Source organism: Oncorhynchus clarkii, chromosome 17 (genome assembly GCF_045791955.1).
Source record: "Oncorhynchus clarkii lewisi isolate Uvic-CL-2024 chromosome 17, UVic_Ocla_1.0, whole genome shotgun sequence".
NCBI lineage: Eukaryota > Metazoa > Chordata > Actinopteri > Salmoniformes > Salmonidae > Oncorhynchus > Oncorhynchus clarkii.
This window is the reverse complement of record NC_092163.1, coordinates 19178629-19200901: the sequence shown is the minus strand read 5'-3', so window position 1 is coordinate 19200901 and position 22273 is coordinate 19178629. Positions and strand designations below refer to the sequence as shown.

Below are 22273 nucleotides of genomic sequence, written 5' to 3'. Positions count from 1 at the left end.
CCAAACAAACATAGAGAATAAAAGGATCTCTACGGTCAGGACGTAACAAAAAAAACATAACATCCACCTTGACCAATAAAACCCTACCCTTGACAATCTTTGTTGTAGATACCACAGTCACCGCTAAGCCTGAGGAAAGCTAAATTGCCACCCCAGCACTGAAATGTGTACCATGACTGAGTAAATGCTGCCCCTCCCACCCCATACCTCAGTCAACCACATTAGCCTCATTACTATGTGTCTCCAGTAGAAAAACTACATGAACTACATTTCTGTTTTATTACTTCTAATACCCAAGCCCTCTTTTTCCTGTCCCTCCCCCCATTAATATTGAGAGAACCTACCCTTAGTACTTCCATGTTGAAAGGAAAAGCAGAAAACACCACAGAGAAACCCGACAAAGAGAGAAAAAAACACACCCTATGAGGCAAGAGCATCATCAGTTTTAATTTTCTCTTAACCTTACCATGTTTCCCACTACCTTTTGCTGCCGTGACAGCAGTAACACATTTCCTCAAGGGACAAAGCTTCTTCACACTCAACTTGTCTAACCCCACTGTCTTCTGTAACACCACAGCTGACCTCACAAACTCATCAACATAAAAAAAAAATGGCCAATTTCACAGATTTCCCAAAAGTCTGCTCCAGGAACCCATTTATCTCCTCTAGATTATATATTGAGTCCTCGCCAGCTGCTATCATATCAAGAGAGATATCCATATCCTTTTCCTGATCCTCCTCAACTGCAGCCACATCCCTCTCAACACTCCCCACTTGCACCCCATCACTCGTACCAGGCATCTCCTCTACTACCTGGGAGACTAGCTCCACATGAACCCCCTCCTGTACCCCATCACTCGTACTGGGCATCTCCTCACCAGTCTGAGAAAATGGCTCCCCAGATCTGTCTCTACCTCCTACAACAATGTGTTTCTGCTGCGTAACAGATGCATAACATCCGGGTGTTTGCAACCCAATGGGACAATCTTAATTGAACTTGCAAACTTCCCAAACCTCAATAACTCATGCTCCAATAGCTGATTGGGAATACATTTGAAATCGTTAACCATACGATCAACAAGACCCTCTTCTTTAAGAAAAACCACCACCGCTTTACTCATCTGCGACGCATAAGCAACATTCTCATAGCCTACCTTCTCTCCTACGGCGACCAGAAACACCTCCACCGTGACAGTAGCTTCAGCAACACACCTAAAGCTGTGCCGAAGTGACTTCTACCACAACAAATAAATAATCACCTTAATCATGTATAGCAAAATGAAAACCACCAAGAAAAGGAAAACTAGAAGGAAAACACAGGAGATCAAACTCCAGACAACACTCGTATACGCTCATACAATTCCCAGCATGCACCAAACACTCCCAGCAGAGAGAGAGAGAGAGAGAGAGAGAGAGAGAGAGAGAGAGAGAGAGAGAGAGAGAGAGAGAGAGAGAGAGAGAGAGAGAGAGAGAGAGAGAGAGAGAGAGAGAGAGAGAGAGAGAGAGAGAGAGAGAGAGAGAGAGAGAGAGAGAGAGAGAGAGAGAGAGACTTGTTATGAAAGTGAGTTCTCCCTTTTGCTCTATTATTGTGTCATGCACACTCAGCAACATGATTAAGTAAAGATTTATTAAACAAAAGTGAAAGGGAGAGAGAGGGAGGACCGGAGAAATCGAAAGATGGCGCGAACAAGAGGAACAAAAGAACAGGCCCTCATCCTTCACTCCTCACATCTTGTCTCTGCCCGCTTCTCTCTCTAAAATAAGCCAACAGGCCTCAGATGGGCATCCATCCACACAGAGCCTCCACAGTATTGATTAATGGAGCCGTCTTGTGCCTCAAATACATGACTTGGATTTGTTATTTTAGATCGGCCCTCTCCTCCTCTCTCTGACTATGAGATACTGTGCTATCTCTACACCAGATGTTTCAGTGCTTTAACTGCAGTTTTAGTGCGCTGGTCCAACGCTGTTTATCATGGCGTAATTGGTAGACAGAGGCTGCTGTGTGTGCTGATTAATACTGATAGGGGATCAGTGTACAGCCCCGTGATGGAGTGCTTAATATGTGGATAATATCTGATCCCAGATCAGGTGTTGACTGTCATTCTCTGGTATGCTTGTGTGTCTACCCCACCAGTAGACGACATATCAGGAACTAAATAACTAAATAATAAAACACTTGGGAGTCCTCTTAATTGAGGAAAAGCAGCCTGCCACCGTTTAACTCTGACCCCTGTGCTTCCTACCTTTTCCTCGATCCTGCTCTTCCTCCCTCTCTGCCTCTTGTCTCTGGCTCTCTCGACTGATGCAATCCCAATTTAGTATTCCTCTCCGGGTTCACTTTTTAACCTTCCAAAATGTTCTGGGGATTAAATTCAATTTCCCTTGATTGAGTTTGTTTGGTTTGTTTATTGTGTATGCTCCGGGAAAAGAAATGACTTCCTGGAGCGGAGAGAGACAGAAAGGGAGTAAGGGAGAGAGATAGAGAGAGCGATAGGGAGAGAGATAGAGAGAGCGATAGGGAGAGAGATAGAGAGAGCGATAGGGAGAGAGATAGGGAGAGAGATAGAGAGAGCGATAGGGAGAGAGATAGAGAGAGCGATAGGGAGAGAGATAGAGAGAGCGATAGGGAGAGAGACAGAAAGGGAGTAAGGGAGAGAGATAGAGAGAGCGATAGGGAGAGAGATAGAGAGAGCGATAGGGAGAGAGATAGAGAGAGCGATAGGGAGAGAGATAGAGAGAGCGATAGGGAGAGAGATAGAGAGAGCGATAGGGAGAGAGATAGAGAGAGCGATAGGGAGAGAGACAGAAAGGGAGTAAGGGAGAGAGATAGAGAGAGCGATAGGGAGAGAGATAGAGAGAGCGATAGGGAGAGAGATAGGGAGAGAGATAGAGATAGAGAGAGCGATAGGGAGAGGGGAGGAGAGAGCGATAGGGAGAGGGGAGGAGAGAGCGACAAAGAGAGAGGGAAGGAGAGAGTCAGAGAGAGAATAACCATTATTTCACCTGTCAGTGGGAGAAACAGGGACAGGGAAGGGATCCCAGGAGAGCATGGAATAGAGGAGTCTTTGTCTGTGTGTGTCTTGTGTGCACCGTTTTACATTTTCTATAATATATGCCACTCAACAGAGGCTGTTATCCAGAGAGACTTACAGTGCAGTGAGTGCATACTGAGTGCATATAGTTCTGGTTCATGTATGTGATCCCTGAGGGAATTGAACCGACTACCTTTAGAAAGAGTGGGGTTTCAAAAAGTTCCATTCCTGCTCTGAACCTCTAGAGAGTGTGTGTGTGTGTGGGGGGGGGGGGGGGGGGGGGGGGAGGCAGAAGTCCCCACAATAGTTAAACACGTCCACACACTATATGCGCCACTCAACAGAGGCTATTATCCAGAGAAACTTACAGTGCAGTAAGTGCATATGTCTCTAGTTCATGTTTATGAATAGTAAACAAACATTTGACCAACTGTGGACATTTTGTTGGTCCCCACAAGGTCAAATGCTGTCTCTGGGGGGTTTAGGGTTAAGGTTAGAATTTGTGTTATGGTTATAATTACGTTAAGGGTTATTGTTAGGAGCTAGGGTTAGTTTTAGGGTTACGGTTAGGAGCTAGAGATAGATTTAGGGTTAGGGTTAAGATTAGGTTCCCCGTTCCGCTAGCGGAACCCCTCGCCAACAGCCAATGAAATTGCAGGGCGCCAAATTCAATCAACAGAAATCTCATAATTCAAATTTCTCAAACATACAAGTATTAGACACCATTTTAAAGATAAAATTCTCCTTAATCCAACCACAGTGTCCGATTTCAAAAAAGCTTTTTGGCGAAAGCAGAACATATCATTATGTTAGATCAGCAACTAGTCACAGAAAGCATACAGAGATTTTCCAACCAAAGAGAGGAGTCACAAAAAGCAGAAATAGAGATAAAATTCATCACTAACCTTTGATATTCTTCATCAGATGACACTCCCGGGACAACATGTTACACCATACATGTATGTTTTGTTCGATCAAGTTCACATTAAACCACACCTCAGATTTCCCACTTCCTGGTTGGATTTTTCTCAGGTGTTTCCCTGCCATATGAGTTCTGTTATACTCACAGACATCATTCAAACAGTTTTAGAAACATCAGAGTGTTTCCTGTCCAAATATATACTATGCATATATTAGCAACTGGGACTGAGTAGCAGGCAGTTTACTCTGGGCACACTTTTCATCCAAACGTGAAAATGCTGCCCCCTAGCCATAAGAAGTTTTAAGGTTAGGGTTAGGGTAAGGTTAAGAGTGCAAGTTGGGATTAGGTTTATGAAAAATAGGATTTTGAATGGGACTGAATTGTATGTCCCTACAAGGTTAGCTGTACGAGAGTGTGTGTGTGTTAGTCAGTTAGTCACACACTCACACACTCACACACACTTAAAACACAGAATCACACATTCTCACACTTAAAACACTGTTTAGACTCACTCACTCACACATAAAACACTACGTTTAGACTCATTCACTCACACATAAAACACTAAATTTAAACTCATTCACTCACACATAAAACACTAAGTTTAGACTCATTCACTCACACATAAAACACTATGTTTAGACTCACACACTTAAAACACTAAGTTTAGACTCTCACACACACACACACACACACACACACACACACACACACACACACACACACACACACACACTTAAAACAATAAGTTTATACTCACACACTGACACACTGACACACACGTTCAACACCTCCATTAGTTTAGACACTCACACACTGCGACACACACTTCATTTGACACACACGTACCCATACACACACCCATCAAGGTCACCGACTTGTCAGTGATACACATCCGCCGCAGAGCAAGACTGGTACACAGTGCTGTTCCCTTATGTCCTCCCTCTGCAGCTTCACAGATTACTTCTCTTCCTCACACTGCGCTCCACTCCACCACTGTGCTCGTGTGCGTGCGTGTTCAATCTCGCTCCAAAGTTCCTATCAGCAATAGACATTCTCTTTGCCAGTCCTACAGTCACTTTATCACTATTAGAGACTATAACAATTATATTGTAGCAGTGACACTGGGAGGAGGAAGTTGAATTTAACACCATAGAAGGTGTAGCAGTATGTGTAGGTGGTAAGATAATGTGTACGCGGTACAGGGAAGCAGGTAGGTGAGTTGAAGATAAGGTGTTCTCTGTTCTTTCACCGTCTGTTTCGTAGATGTCTTTGCCTCTGGATCCATTGTGGTTTCCTGTTGCAGAGAGTGTTCTTCCTGCTTCGTTCCTCGGGTTCTTTTGCTGTTAGAGGGAGAAACAGACGCATGGATGCACAAATGTTCACACATACACAGACAGAGACCCTCAGGGAGTGGCAGAAGTCCACTGTATAAACAGATACCTCCGTATGCGTGTTCAGACTCCTTAGGGAGTCACAGGGGGGGGGGGGGGATAACTGAGTCTCTGTGTGTGTATGCATGCAGGCACGTACAGTATGTGTTAAACGTGAAATCGGATCTTTCGCCTTGATCACACCAATAGCGTCATTGTGCAAAATGGTACGCGGCATCATCTGGATATGTGTCGCAACAAAAGTTCAACATTCACCTTCTGCTACCATTTCTGTCAAGTCGTCTACGCACACAGTTTGACGCCATACGTTCGATAAATCCAACGTATGCACCACACCGAACGCCCCGCAACTGCCTCCTGCAGTCGACAACCTACTTCAAGGTTAAATATCAAGGTTACATTTCCAACTTCATTCCAGTATGTTTCATAAAGCTGCCTCCTATTTATACTTCAGTGGAGGGGAATTCACTTTGGAAATTGAGATGAATTCTACCCATTAGCCAAAAGACAAATCCCGTTTTTCTACAGTACCACACCAGCACTACCAGAGCCAACCCAATAGGTTACTCACTCAGCAATAGAGTGCTGTCTCCAGCGTTCCCGCCACACTAGTGTTTCTGCATTAGTCCGTGGTTGCCAGATCGGTGTGATATCCCCCTTTTTGGCCAAAGGCATTCTCAGGGCTGAAGTCATCTGCCATCTGCCACCCAAACTGTAATTTAATTGCACTTAACTTTTTTTATGAAGCACAAGTTTAACATAGAAAGCTTATTAAATCAGTGTGATATTTCATTTCATGCCAGTCGCGTATTCGCTGGCCCTCGATTCGCTCGACTATGCATCCCATAGACACTCTCTCGACACACACACACCCACACACACAGACACACACACACATATAGGGGCTTAGAAGCCAGCATAGATGAGACATGGAGAACTGGTATGAGCTGGTTTTGAGGTTTGTCTATGGCAGGGATGTTTCTATGGGTCTGTGTATTACTGTGTGTCTATTTCAGAATCTATTTCTATCTCCTGTCCTTGAGGGTCGCTTTGTGTAACTGTTTTCATCCTAATTACTTTCTAATAACAAACTACTTTTTAATTCGACCTGGGCGTCCAGGAGTGTGAAATCGTTTGCTTATTAATGAGACAAATCAATCTCATCAGGATCATTAATTCCACTCTTTTGAATTCCGTTCCCTCCGTCCTGGCGCTCATACGATCTGACGGGAGATGGCTAGAGGAGGAGGAGGAGGAGGAGAAGGTGGTGGTGTGTGCCAGAGTTGTTGTTTAGCATCCTGCCAGCCGCTGACTATGACTTTTAGCGCATAATTAGACAGTGACTCAGGCATCACACACAGGACAGAGAGAGAGGGGGAGAGAGAGGGGGAGAGAGAGAGCGAGAGAGAAAGAGAGAGAGGAAAAGGGAGGATGAAAGGTGTGGCAGAGGGAGAGAGAGAAAGGAGGAGAGAGAGAGAGAAAGGAGGAGAGAGAGAGAGAGAGAGAGAGAGAGAGAGAGAGAGAGAGAGAGAGAGAGAGAGAGAGAGAGAGAGAGAGAGAGAGAGACGAGGGTAAAATAGCCTCCAGGAACTTAATGAGGTATGCCCCGCTGAGTGGAGAAAGGGCTGTTAATCACTTCCACAGCAGTTCAGACTGACACACACATACTCATCGAAACACGCTGCTTACACACACACACACACACACACACACTCTCTCTCTCTCTCTCTCTCTCTCTCTCTCTCTCTTTCTCATGCACACACACTCTCACACCACATACACACATACACACACACACAAACTCACCACTCTCATAAGCTCATTATGTAAAAGCCAGTGAAAGTTTGTCTCTGTGTGTCTATCTGGGGCAGAAGGGCTTTTCATGCTGTGTTAGGATTACTCTGCACAGCACCTCTCATGACTGACTCTGGATGCATCCCAAATTGTGCCCTATTCCCTACATAGTGCACTACTTTTCACCAGGGCCCTTAGGGCTTTGGTCAAAATTAGTGCACTATGCAGGGAATAGGGAGACATTTGGAATTCAGCCTCTGTCCAATACACAGTAGGGATGTGTTCTGTCTCTGATACCATAGTGTATTATTACAGAAGCATGTTTTATTACAGCGAGAGTCGGATGTATGATTAACAGTAATGTAGGCAGATGTCCATTGTCTATTGAAAATATTTGATTGATTAAGGATGAACATGTGCTCTTGTGTGTCTGATGCTAATTACTGTATTATTACAGCTACAGTTGGGTTCTGAACTGGTATGAATGTTTTCTTGATTTCTAATACAATGGGAGGCAGGGTTGTCGGTTAATTTGATTCAATTCAACCTGTGAATTTAAATTTAAATTTAAATTGGACACACCCCACCGAAAGCAGAATTTAAATTCTGTTTGAATGAAAGGAAGTCAAATTTAATTCAAGGCTGTTCATAGAAATTCAACTGAAAAGTGAAGCATGAAAAGTATTTCCTTTGACACATGTTTAACCCAAAGAACATGTCAATTATTACTTAAGAAATATTTAAAATATCAAATAGATTATCACTCATAGATGTATTTTATTAGACTTTATTTTTTGTCATGAGATGTGAGATTGTTCCCTTCCATTCTGGAATGTTTGGTTTGAAATTTAGTTTTTCTGACTTGTTTTTTTTATAACATGTTAGTGAAGTATGAATTATTATAGACAACCTACAAAATTATCTTAGAATATTTCAGTCATATGTTTAACATAGTATTTGTTACCATACAAGATGTCAAAATTAACGTTGTATAGTGTTGTGTTCACATAAATAATATCCATTTGAATAGCTAAAATCCATTTGAATTTCATTGAATAAAAATTATACTTCCTTTAATTCAAATTCCATTCAAATTATGCTTCCTGTGGGGTGTAGTCAATTCAAAGTCTGCTTCCTGTGGGGTGTAGTCAATTCAAAGTCTGCTTCCTATGGGGTGTGGTTAATTCAAATTCTGCTTCATGTGGGGTGTACTCAATTCAAAGTCTGCTTCCTATGGGGTGTGGTTAATTCAAATTCTGCTTCATGTGGGGTGTAGTCAATTCAAATGCTGCTTCCTGTGGGGCGTAGTCAATTCAAATTCTGCTTCCTATGGGGTGTGGTTAATTCAAATTCTGCTTCATGTGGGGTGTAGTCAATTCAAATTCTGCTTCCTGTGGGGCGTAGTCAATTCAAATTCTGCTTCCTATGGGGTGTGGTCAATTCAAATTCAATTCAAATTCTACAATTGAAATTGTTTCAAAGAACAATATGCAACTCAATGGCGAAGGTGCATAAACACGTTGGAATTCAGATACGACGTCATGGTTTTATCACTATCCATATAGTTTTATGTAACGACGGCGCGCTACATAGTTCAATGTGCCAATACATCAACACTGTTTACTTTTAGCGTTTTTTCAATTTTCCTGCTTCTTGAAGCTTAAATTGGGACCATGACCTGCGCTAATGATGCTTTAAAAAAAAAAGAGTACCAGAGAGCATAGTACAATACGGCGAACTTAGCAAGCAAGGCATTTGTGGTAAGTACATGGGGGCTGCCATCTTTATGCACCTCCGCGATTCAGAATTGCTAGGACGATGAACATGTGTTCATGTCTGATACTTAGAGAGCCATGTCTACTGTATTATTAAGGCCAGTTGGATGGCTGATGATCACTAAAGCCGAGAGTAACCCCAAAAGTACACGTTTATTGTAACCCCAGACAAAGTCACCTGATTTAACTCATTGCGGGCTTGATGACTAGTTGAAAAGTTGAATCAGGTGTGCTTGTCCCGGGCTACAACAACATTGTGTGCTGCTGGGTGTACTCGAGAAGTTGGGGAACACTGGTCTAATGTAGATGTTCAGTGCCTGTTCTATGCATGCCAGCAATGACTGACTGGCTACGTCTAGTACACTGGAAGATTGAACACGTGTTCATGTCTGATACTTATAAAACCATGCATTACGGCTGGAGTCGGGTGTTTGACGCCTCTGATGAGCACTAAAGCTCTGTTAATGATGACAACGTGATGATACAGTATGCCATGTAACGTATACAGACGTTCAGATGTGTAATTTATCTCAGGTTTCCTTCTTTTCTTTTTTCAGTAATGATGTAAAAATAGTATATAAATAAACATTTCTATTTTCCCCCAGATCCTGGTGCACGTGGGCTTCCTGACAGAGGAGTCAGGGGATGTGTTCAGCCCCAAGGTCCTGAAGGGAGGTCCCCTGGGGGAGATGGTCCAGTGGGCCGACATCCTCACAGCCCTCCATGTTCTGGGACACAACCTCAAGATCTCCATGTCTGTTAAGGAACTGCAGGGGTGAGTCAGCATGTTATAATGTTCCAATGATGTTAATGGGTTAACTGTATTTTGATTCGATCATCTCTTGATTGATTGAATTTGTTTGGGTGTTTTAGTGTGTGGTGGATTGGAAGCGGCTTCATTGATCTGACCACAGCCATTTCCTTCCATTTTGTTCAGTCAGCTACTGGCCAATACACACAGTAGGGCAATTAGCAGGTGCTTTTATCCAAAGCGACTTATAGATCCTCCAAGGTGATGGTGTTAAAAAGCTCTTTGTGATCAATGGACAGACGGTGCTCGTTTTGTATTTGATTGCTGTCCATTTCATCACTGTGACTTATTCCTCATGTTGATCCATAGAATTACAAGGGGAACACTTACAGTGGCTATAGAAGGTCTACAACCCCCTTTAACTTTCCCATTTTGCTGCAAATGGATTTTCCAAGTGAAAGAAAGTTCTAGGAAGTTGTCCAATTAAAACAAAAACTGAAATATCGTAATTGGATAAGTCTCCACCCCCCATGAGTTAATACTTGGTGGAAGGACCTTCAACAGCCATTACAGTTGTGACTCATTTTCATTGAGCATCTACCAACTTTGCACAACTTTTAGGGAAACATGCATGCAGGCTCAGCAGATTTGTTTGGGGATCACTGATGGACAGCGTCTCAGGACTGAGACGAGACCACTCGGGAACACTAAACAGCTCTTGGAAAGCCAATTGGGTGTCTTTTGCATAAACATTTGTGTAATTGTCCCACAGAAAATTACAACCCTATCTCAGGGTTAGGTTTTCAGAAGACTGAGGTGGGTTCTTCTCAAACTTTTTACCTTGGCTTTGCTCCTTTCATATTTATTTTGATCCTAAAAAAAAACTATCCAGGCCCTGTCAGATAAGTTTTCTATAACTTCCTTTCACTTTGAAAATGTGGAGTAGGTTGTGTAGATCTGTAGGATCAAAAATATATTTCAATTCCATTTTAATGCAGCAAAATTTTAAAAAAGTTGAAGGGGTTGACTTTCTATAGGCACTGTATTTTAGAACCAATTTTCATGTAGAAAGCAAGTGATATTATCACTGGGCCCCTATTCACCTTAAACAGTTTTATATTGTTTTAACCACATCAATATACCCGCTCTACCACCCCAGTTAACCCAATACATCAGCCCATCAGAACCTCAGACCTGGGCTGTGTCCCAATTGACAAGGATTCTGCATTTTTAGGCAGCTTTTCTAGGCAGGATGTCAAGATTGGTATGTCCCAATCCCAATGTACCTTAAAATGCTGATTTCTAAGGTGCCTTTCATCAGGCACCTTAGCATCCCGTGTGTCGTTCCCTGAGGAGGCTATCCCATAACCCCTTTCGGCACACCGAAAATTCAAAACAATTCTGAATTAAGGGTGGACCCATGTCCTCACTTGGGAGAAGATGTTCCAGAAGAATAAGGAATAAGAAGAAAAATGTAAGTATAACGTTTATTTATTCACAAAATTATGTTAAAATTTTCAACAAATTACTTTCATATAAAATGTTGAATTCAAATGTTGAGTAACTTGTTTATCAGCCCATTGCCAAGCTAGCTAGCTACCTAACACATCATCGTTAGCTAACATTAGTAGGTGATCTCATCCTGCTTATCAGCTGTTTAGAGATGCACAACTAAACTAACTAGCTCTAATCGTAAATTCAACAATCTGTCAATTGTGAAGACCCAGACAGTTTTTAAATCTATGAATTGATGAACTTGCTTGCCAGCTAAAAACATGTACTGTAGCAAATTTGTTTTCGGGGACATAAGTGGACACCTGATCGCATATTACTCCATTGCATTGGCTTGACAGGAAAAAACAGTCCTGCCCGACCCGTTTGTAGGTCAGACCTGTTACGTTTGTTTTACAACATCTAATGACAAAATGTAGGAAATGCAGCCAGCTGTGTTCTGTTCATTCTAGGCTTGCTAGCCTGCCAAGTTATTTGTGCATTCTGTTAATGGGTCTGTTTAGCAAGCTTGCTTGCTAGCTAGCTAGCTGCATATAGTGTCTTTTTACGTAACATTAACGTTAGCTAACTTTCTCTTGTCGCTTTCCCTTCCCCTATTGTGTTGCACGATTTGGTTGGTTGTTACTAGTTAAAATTAGAGGCTAAGTTATTCTACTCTTACTTGATTTAAAAATTTTAAAAAATGATTGCATATTTATAAAGGTAGTTGTGGCTTCAGTGACTTGAACCAGCACTGACATTTGAGCAGTGAGGTTCATTTCTCCCCCCATTTCCCTCTGCTTGTTCCAGCTCTCACGTTCAGACCCTGCTGATGTAAAGAACGTGCTGGGAACCTCCAAGCCAACATGATAATCACCATATCACAGGATGTGATTAAGGACTGTGCATCATCACAATGTTAGATAGAAAAAGATTAACCCATGTTATTGTTAATCACGCAGATTTCTCAGGACATTGTAACCTATGAATCTCATTCTAAAATACAGATGTCATTTTCTGTCCCATGGGATTGCACTGTGGGCAAGTCTTCACTTTAGACCACAATTAGTTGAAATTAAGCATTAGTAAAGGGCTGGAACAAAAATGTGTAAACTCCTGTCCTCTGCATAAAATGACAAAATTTGCCCTCATGTAAAGAACAAGCTTTTGAATGTTGGAGGTTAATCTCCTTGAGATTTCCCTCACTTGGGAATGACTTATTTTGTAGAATGGACTGTGCTTTAAGGACTAATGCACAGATACAGGAAAACAAATACAAATGTTAAACATTTATTCAAAATGACAAATGTTGATGTCTCCACATGTTTCTGGTTTTGAGGCTTGGGCCTCTGGTACCTGTTGCTCATCTGTCTAATCCCCTGCAAGGAGAGAGGATGTCACGCCCTGACCGTAGAGATCTTTTTATTCTCTATGTTTGGTTGGTGGGGAACTCTATGTTCTGTGTTTCTATGTTTTTGGCCTGGTAGGGTTCTCAATCAGGGACAGCTGTCTATCGTTGTCTCTGATTGGGAATCATACTTAGGCAGCCTTTTTTCCTTTTGTATTTGTGGGTAGTTGTCTTTGTTAGTGGCCTGTATAGCCCTAGTAAGCTTCTCGGTCGTTTTTGTTGTTTCTTGTTTTGTTGACGACATTTATAATAAAGAAAAATGTACGCTCACCACACTGCACCTTGGTCTGGTCATTTTCAAGATGACGTTCATGACAGAGGAAGACATCAATCATATTGCAATGCTGTATTCATTTCATTGAACACATATTCCTGTTTGATATGCATTCATATAATTACATTGGACATGGTATCTTTTATCACGCCAGTATTCGTATCCAATGCATTTAGCTTACATTAGGATGAAGTAGCTTAGGCCCTCTTATCTAGTTAGATTGCATCATATCACCTTTAAATATTAGTTATCAACAAATATAAAACCATGTTATCCTGAACATCAGTGTCTTTTAATAATATGCACAGGTATGATAGTTGTATGAATTAATCACAATGTCAGCCTACTCATAGAAAAAACATTAGCGGCTGAAATGCAATATTAGTTTAACAGTGAAACATCACTATTCTTGCTATTCATCATTCTTAAACAGTCAGTAAAATATCTTATTTAAGCTATCTAAAAAAAAATGGTATCCCGTATCATGCGTGCAAGCTTGCTTGCTGTCCACAAAGATGGAGAGGAGAACCCTGTACAGCAGGATAATTATTCTGGTCGATGTCAACTTAACAGTGGACAGGTACTGAGGGAATGGATTCTGTTACTTGTTTACTTGTTATTCGTGTCAGCTATTTCCATTTTGGGATAGTTGTTCAATGAATTGCTAGCAAACGCCTCGCGCTAGGTGGAATGCAAATGCATTGTCACATGATGCTGCCTTCCAAATCCCGTCCAGATTGGCAGTTACAGTACCTACTGGGAAAGTGCTACCTACTAAGTTAGTTGCCTTTGGAGGCAGGTAGGCAGCAGGCAGCTGCCTTTCGATTGGGACACAGCCCTGCAGTCTTCTTGAGTTATTTAGTGACCCCATCGATCGTCATTGACCTCCTCTCCAGTCAATGGTGCAATGTTGTGTCTCTTTCCGCTCCCCTCATCCAGTCAGCACCTCTTCATATATCCCTTTTTTGTGCTGACGGATACAGTAGTCGCCGTCTCCTGGCCGGCTCCGGGCAGACCAGTAAGTCTGTCTCATTGGTTAAGACACTCCGGGGCCGGTGGCCAGTGTTTGGCTACTAAAAGCAGGGCTTAAGACTCTGTAAATCACAAGAGATTGTCAAACACCGTCAGCCAGGTTTAGTCATATGGAGATGGATTGGGTAGTGTGGTTGGCTGCCAACCTGTTGGGGATTATGAATTGAGTTGTCTTGGAGTCATTATTTTTTTTAGCTTCTTTGATATAAGGAGATGTTTGGAGCTGAGTCATGGTTTGTTGGTTTAGCCAATTCCACTGTTTTGTGAGATTCTGACTAAGTGAAGTGCCCCACTCAATCCAACTCTCTGTCTCTTTCTCTACTTCTCCTTTCCAAACATGCCCTTTGTTTCTCTCTCTCTACCTGCTTGTATATCCTCCTCTTCTCTGTCTGTCTCTTTTGTTCTTTCTTTCATATATTGTCTTCTCTCTCTCTGTTAACACCTTTCTCTCTCTCTCTCTCTCTCTCTCTCTCTCTCTCTCTCTCTCTCTCTCTCTCTCTGTCTTTCTCTCTCTCTCTTTCTCTCTCTTTCTCTCTCTCTGTCTTTCTCTCTCTCTCTCTTTCTCTCTCTTTCTCTCTCTGTCTCTATGTCTCTCTCTCTCTCTCTGTGTCTTTCTCTTTCTCTCTCTCTCTCTCTGTGTGTCTTTCTCTCTCTCTCTCTGTGTCTTTCTCTCTCTCTGTGTCTTTCTCTCTCTCTGTGTCTTTCTCTCTCTCTCTGTGTCTTTCTCTCTCTCTGCGTCTTTCTCTCTCTCTGTGTCTTTCTCTCTCTCTGTGTGTCTTTCTCTCTCTCTGTGTCTTTGTTTTACTCTTTCTCTCTCTCTCTCTCTCTCTCTCTCTCTCTCTATGTCTCTTTCTCTCTCTCTGTGTCTTTCTCTCTGTGTCTTTCTCTCTCTCTGTGTCTTTCTCTCTCTCTGTGTCTTTGTTTTTCTCTCTCTCTCTCTCTCTGTGTCTTTCTCTTTCTCTCTCTCTCTCTCTCTGTGTCTTTCTCTCTCTCTGTGTGTCTTTCTCTCTCTCTGTGTGTCTTTCTCTCTGTGTCTTTGTTTTCCTCTCTCTCTCTCTCTCTCTCTCTGTCTTTCTCTCTCTCTCTCTCTCTGTCTTTCTCTCTCTCTATCTCTCTCTCTCTCTCTCTCTCTCTCTCTCTCTCTCTCTCTCTCTCTCTGTGTGTGTCTTTCTCTCTCTCTGTGTGTGTGTCTTTCTCTCTCTCTCTGTGTGTCTTTCTCTCTCTCTGTGTCTTTGTTTTACTCTTTCTCTCTCTCTCTCTCTCTCTCTCTCTCTCTCTCTGTGTGTGTGTCTTTCTCTCTCTCTCTGTGTGTCTTTCTCTCTCTTTCTCTCTCTCTCTCTCTCTCTCTCTCTCTCTGTGTCTTTCTCTCTCTCTGTGTCTTTCTCTCTGTGTCTTTCTCTCTCTCTGTGTCTTTCTCTCTCTCTGTGTCTTTGTTTTTCTCTCTCTCTCTCTCTCTCTCTCTGTGTCTTTCTCTTTCTCTCTCTCTCTCTCTCTGTGTCTTTCTCTCTCTCTGTGTGTCTTTCTCTCTCTCTGTGTGTCTTTCTCTCTGTGTCTTTGTTTTCCTCTCTCTCTCTCTCTCTCTCTCTCTCTGTCTTTCTCTCTCTCTCTCTCTCTGTCTTTCTCTCTCTCTCTCTCTCTCTCTCTCTCTCTCTCTCTGTGTGTGTCTTTCTCTCTCTCTGTGTGTGTGTCTTTCTCTCTCTCTCTGTCTTTCTCTCTCTCTTTATCTTTTATTACATTCTCCACCTTTCTTGCTTCAAGTGCTATCGAACAAGGTTGTTTGCTATAACCCAACTCACCATTGTTGACTTGAAACTCTGCACCTCGCCCCTATTTCCCATGACCCCATGCTTTCAACAGGACAAAGAACATTGGCCTTTTGGATTCGACAGATGTGATATTAGTAGCAATTTCGCTGTCACTGGGGGATAATTATTTTTGCTATCGGTCTGTCTTTAGATTTGGCTTTGATAAACAGAAATGGTTCTATTGATATTTTTTGGGTGAACGCTTCACTGGACAAAATAATTGGGACATACAAGAGGTTGATATCACGAAGAATTAGAAGACGACGCTCTCACGATGTGGACTCAAGAGAGCGTGAAGGGTCGTCATTTATTAATATGGGTTCGTGGAAAGGTGCTGTTTCTTCGTCACATGTTTTCTGTAGCTCTCTCTGCCTAAGTGAGGACACAGAGAAGTGGGCCACTTAAAGATGGCAGATTTGCTGTTTGAAGAGTAAGTGTGGATTTTTGTTGGCAGCCAAGTGCGACACAACGACATAAAAATGTTTTAGTTTCGCCGCCAAGTCGCAAAAAGCCCAAGGCATTGTTTTGAAAAGCTTTTCTTGTTTATTCATTTGTCTTTTATCGCAGAAGGAAACAGAAGCCACTTACCATTGAGGCTTGTCTGAAATGTTGGTTTCGCTCGTATCTCTCCGTTTTTCTGCTGACAAATTGCAATCAGCGTTTTTGTCAGTAATCAAACGTGGCAGAGAAAGCAACGAGGCAGACAGAATACTCAGCTAAATAATTTGCCTTTCAGATACCGCTTTTACAGATTGGATTCCATTACATTTAGCACATCATCTGATTTTGAAATCAGCTCAGTTCAACAATGTACACTATATAGGACAACAGCCCACATAAAGAAGGCTTGAAGGTTTGCCAGATCCTCACGGCCCCTGTCTGTCAATGAGGTAGACGGATGGATAGATGATTCTATTAGGATTGACAGATGAATGAGTAGACAGGGAGAGCCTATAGGGGGGAGGGGGAGGGGTACAATAGCAATGATTCAGCAACAGTGGGTGTGTGGGGGTTTTGATTGTATTTACTGTGAACTAAGAAACCTCATGTAACCCTATCTGTTGTCCATTGCATTGTTACAGCTATGAATGTGGAATCACAGAGGTCTTCCACTAGTAATCCATTATTCTGGTTGTGGTAGCTACTGCACGCACACGCGCACACACACACACACACACACGCACACGCACACACGTACACACATACACACATACACACATACATACAAACATTGAATATAGCCCATGCCTGTGTATTCTGCTGAGTCTACATTCTCCTCTATGGGCCTATAACATAATTGCATAATGTAGATGAGGGCTAATTTACAGACAATTAGATAGACTACAGGCCAGATGTATTTCAACAACAATTGTCAAAGACTCCAGCCATCCAAGTCATAGACTCTCTCAGCTATCGCACGGTTTGGAACCAACAGGACCCTGAACAGCTTCTGCCCCCAAGCCATTAGACTGCTAAATAGTTAACCAAATAGCTACCCGGTCTATCTGCATTTGACCCCTTTTTCCACCAACTCTTTTGACTCATCGCATACACATCTGCTACTGCTTATTATCTATCCTGTTATCCCTACCTATATGTACATATCTACCTCAATTACCTCGTACCCCTGCACATCAACTCTGCACTGGTACCCCGTGTATATAGCCATTGCTCATTGTGTATTTCTTCCTCGTGTTGTTATTTAAATATTTTTCTCCCTGCATTGTTGGAAAGTAAGTAAGCGTTTCACTGTTAGCCTGTTAACCTGTTATTTTACTACCAGCACTACGAGAGAGGACTGCTATCCATCTTATACACCTTATTTACATATATACAATCCACTTCAAATGTGTGGATTCGGCTATTTCAGCCACGCCTGTTGCTGATAGGTGTTTAAAATTGAGCGCACAACCATGCGATCTCCATAGACAAACACTGGCAGTAGAATGGCCTTACTGAAGAGCTCAGTGACTTTCAACATGGCACCCTCATATGATGACACCTTTCCAACAAGTCAATTGGGCAAATTTCTGCCCTGCTAGAACTGCACCGGTCAACTGTAAGTGCTGTTATTGTGAAGTGGAAACATCTAGGAGCAACAACAGCTCAGCCATGAAGTGGTAGTCCAGACAAGCTCACACCAAGGGACCGACGAGTGCAACACTCACTACTGACTTCCAAACTGCCTCTGGAAGCAGCGTTAGCACAACATCTGTTCGTCGGGAGCTTCATGAAATGGGTTTCCATGGCCGAGCAGACGCACATAAGCCTAAGATCACCATGCGCAATGCAGTCCGACAGACTAATCTAGGATTGGCGGATGCCAGGAGAACACTACCTGCCCCGATGCCATGTGCCAACGGTAAAGTTTAGTGGAAGAGGAATAATGGTTTGGGGGTGTATTTAATGGTTCGGGCTAGGCCCCATAGTTCCAGTTAAGGGAAATCTTAACGCTACAGCATACAATGACATTATAGATGATTCTGTACTTCTAACTTTGTGGCAACAGTTTGGGGAAGGCCCTTTCCGGTTTCAGCATTACAATGCCCCTGTGCACAAAGCGAGGTCCATAGAGAAATGCTTTGTTGAGATTGGTGTGGAAGAAAATGACTGGCCTGCACAGAGCCCTGACCTCAACCTCATCTAACAACTTTGGGAATAATTGAAATGCCGACTGCAAGCCAGGGCTAATCGCCCAACATCAGTGCCCGACCTCACGAATGCTCTTGTGACGTTCGACAAGCAGGTGTCCACAAACTTTTGGTCATGTAGTGTGTAAGTGTCTGGGTGTGGAGGGAAAAGGGTGAGGTCTTTATATTAGATTTATATTATATTATATTTATATTATACACTGCATCATAACCCGTCTCGAAACTAAATCTGACGTTAAACAGTTGAGAAATAGTTGTGTCTCCATGGTAGTGCACAGCAATGCTATCTTCATATTACATGGTCGTTGATGCATACATATTTTGTAACTCAGTGTTTTGTAACTCAGTGTTTTGTAACTCAGTTTTTTGTAACTCAGTGTTTTGTAACTCAGTGTTTTGTAACTCAGTGTTTTGTAACTCAGTGTGTTGTAACTCAGTGTTTTGTAACTCAGTTTTTTGTAACTCAGTGTTTTGTAACTCAGTGTTTTGTAACTCAGTGTGTTGTAACTCATACTGCATGTGGTTCAGTCTGTGAAAAGAAGGCTTGATAGGTCTCTTTGGGCAGCTGTTGGTCATGAAAAGAGAGGAAGGACAGAGGAGGGAGAGGCTCTAATTTTCTGCCTCCTTTATTCACAACCCGATTGGAGGAATGACTACTCTCCTCTCATCCACTCGGTCTTTTCATTCACTTTCCACAGTACATTACTCAGAGAAGTATTTTCCCCTATTCTTCATGTTGCCTCTCTCCCCTCTCCATTTCTACTTTAAATCTCCTTACATCACTTATAAAATCAACTCCTGATATTCAAGACTGATGCGAGTTTGCACTTATCTGAATTGGCAGTACCGGCTGAAGGCTTACTGTAACAAAGACATTAGTTCAGTGGCTCCGTAGAGAGTTGTTAGACAGAGACTGTCCGATGAAGGAAGGCAGTCAGGTGAAAGAGAGAGAAAGCCTATTGAGCCATAAGGGAGGACACTAGAGAAGCTGGGAGAGTGGAGCGAGAAAGACAGAAAGGAAAATTCAGAGAGAGACAAATCTGTTGTCAGTCAATCTAAGGCATGTCAGGCCCTGTTAGGCCTCTCTCTCTCTCTATCTCTCTCTCTCTCTCTCTCTCTCTCTCTCTCTCTCTCTCTCTCTCTCTCTCTCTTGGTGTGTGGGTCAGCCCAACGATATGCACTTCTGTCACCACCACCTGGTGGTCTACCATCTCCACGGAGAAAGGTCACACAGGTCACCAGATAGGTCACAGGAGACATACATTCTAGAAATCAGCATTTCAAGCAGAAGGGCAGTGATGGCATCAGGTGCATTGGGGGTTAGATCATGCTGGTGCGCATATGATGTTTTGATCCTCATTTTGACACATTTGTATGACCAGACGTTGACAATTCCCACAACCCCATTCTTCTAATGGTGACCAAGATGGCTGTGATGCCCTATGAACAAATACAGTTGGAGTGTACATACACCTTCGCCAAATACATTTAATCTCAGTTTTTCACAATTCCTGACATTTAATCCTAGTAAAGATTCCCTGTCTTAGGTCAGTTAGGATCATCACTTTATTTTAAGAATGTGAAATGTCAGAATAATAGTAGAGAGACTGATTTAGTTCAGCTTTCATTTCTTTCGTCACATTCCCAGTGGGTCAGAAGTTCACATACACTCAGTTAGTATTTGGTAGCATTGTCTTTAAATTGTTTATCTTGGGTCAAACCTTTCGAGTAGCCTTCCACAAGCTTCCCACAATAAGTTGGGTGAATTCTGGCCCATTCCTCCTGACAGAGCTGGTGTAACTGAGTCAGGTTTGTAGGCCTCCTTGCTCACAAACACTTTTTCAGTTCTGCCCACAAATTTTCTATAGGATTGAGGTCAGGGCTTTGTGATGGCCACTCCAATACCTTGACTTTGTTGTCCTTAAGCCATTTTGCCGCAACTTTAGAAGTATGCTTAGGGTCATTGTCCAATTGGAAGACCCATTTGCGACCAAGCTTCAACATCCTGGCTCATGTCTTGAGATGTTGCTTTAGTATATCCACAGAATTTTCCCCCCTCATGATGCCATCTATTTTGTGAAGTGCACCACTCCCTCCTCCAGCAAAGCACCCCCACAACATGATGCTGCCACTCCCGTGCTTCACAGTTTGGATTGTGTTCTTCATCTTGCAAGCCTCCCCCTTTTTCCTCCAAAGATAACAATGGTCATTATGGCCAAAGTTCTGTTTTTGCTTCATCAGACCAGAGGGCATTTCTCCAAAAAGTATGATCTTTGTCCCCATGTGCAATTGAAAACCGTAGTCTGGCTTTTTTATGGCGGTTTTGGAGCAGTGGCTTCTTCCTTGCTGAGCGGCCTTTCAGGTCATGTCGATATAGGACTCGTTTTACTGTGGATATAGATACTTTTGTGCCTGTTTCCTCCAGCATCTCCACAGGGTCCTTTGCTGTTGTTCTGGGATTGATTTGCACTTTTCTCACCAAAGTACGTTCATCTCTAGGAGACAGAACGCGTCTCCTTCCTGAGCGGTATGACGGCTGCGTGGTCCCATGGTGTTTATACCTGCGTACTATTGTTTTTACAGATGAACGTGGTACCTTCAGGCGTTTGGAAATTGCTCCCAAGGATGAACCAGACCTGTGGAGGTCTGCTTTTTTTCTGAGATCTTGGCTGATTTCTTTTGTTTGTCCCATGATGTCAAACAAAGAGGCACTGAGTTTGAAGGTAGGCCTTGAAATACATCCACAGGTACACCTCCAATTGACTCAAATTATGTCAATTAGCCTATCAGAAGCTTCTAAAGCCATGACATAAACTTCTGACCCACTGGAATTGTGGTACAGTGAATTATAAGTGAAATAATCTGTAAACAATTGTTGGAAAATGACTTGTGTCATGCACAAAGTAGATGTCCTAACCGACTTGCCAAAACTATAGTTTGTTAACAAGAAATTTGTGGAGTGGTTGAAAAACAAATTTGAATGACTCCAACCTAAGTGTATGTAAACTTTCATTGGTGCCTTTTAGCTCCGCCTCTTCCTATAGCCTCTAAGCTCAGGGCTGTGTGTGTCTGAGGTGGTGATGACGGTAGCTGGCCCGGAGGCTGGATGATTCCCTGTTGTCTCGATGTCATCTCTCCTCTCCTCTATCCCACCATTCCCCTCTCCGTCTCCTCCCCCGGGCCCGTCTCCATCTAGCAGTGTTGTCTTTCACGGCGTGGGGTCCCCGGTGCAACCGGTTGGCCTGCAGACCATTCATCTCTCTCTCTCTCACACAAACACACACACACAACGCATACACTTGCACTATGTACACGCACAGACACACACGCCATGATTGGAATTAGGCTCCCCACTCTCTCTCTAGTTTAACCTTTCTCTGTCTTGTTTTTCCTCTCCAGCGAGGGTGTCATACCCACGTCCCAGGCACACACTCATGCATGCGTCACACACTCCAAAAACACGTGTGCCCGAACACAAATGGCACGGATGGGTTAAATGCTTTCAGCGACGGGACCCACATACGGCAACTGTATGTTCACTACCATCCCTACTATTCCTTCCAGACGTCCATCCCATCTCTAAGTAGGACTATATAGAACAAGTCTGGTGTGAAAACATCTCCATTTCTCCCTAAGAATACCTCGGTGTTAGAAAGCATTGCTTTCGGTCCGCCATGTTAATATCTAAAGGCAGAGGACACGTTTAGAGGAAGGCAGGAGGAACACTCAACAGCCATAGGCTGTTTACCCAGTCTCGTTCTACTGTAAATAACGTCCTTTCTAACCCTTTAAAGACCATGGTCCTTCTGTTATATAAGTATTTGGGGACCTAATGTAAATACAGCCATTTCGTTCTCTCAATGTGTCTTCGTTAGTCTGGCGTCATCTCTCTTTCTTTAGCTCACTCGCTCCATCCCTTTCTGTCTCTCTTTCTCCCCCAG

At 42.9% G+C, this 22273-nt stretch overlaps 1 protein-coding gene across 1 annotated transcript in view; it reads left to right on the top strand.

Moving 5' to 3' along the window:
* Positions 1–22273, top strand: part of LOC139370452 (alpha-1,6-mannosylglycoprotein 6-beta-N-acetylglucosaminyltransferase B-like) — a 169630-nt gene that overhangs the window by 82162 nt on the left and 65195 nt on the right. The window contains exon 8 of the mRNA XM_071109943.1: positions 9526–9695. Within this exon, the coding sequence (XP_070966044.1) occupies positions 9526–9695 (170 nt within the window). The remainder of the gene's footprint in view (positions 1–9525; positions 9696–22273) is intronic.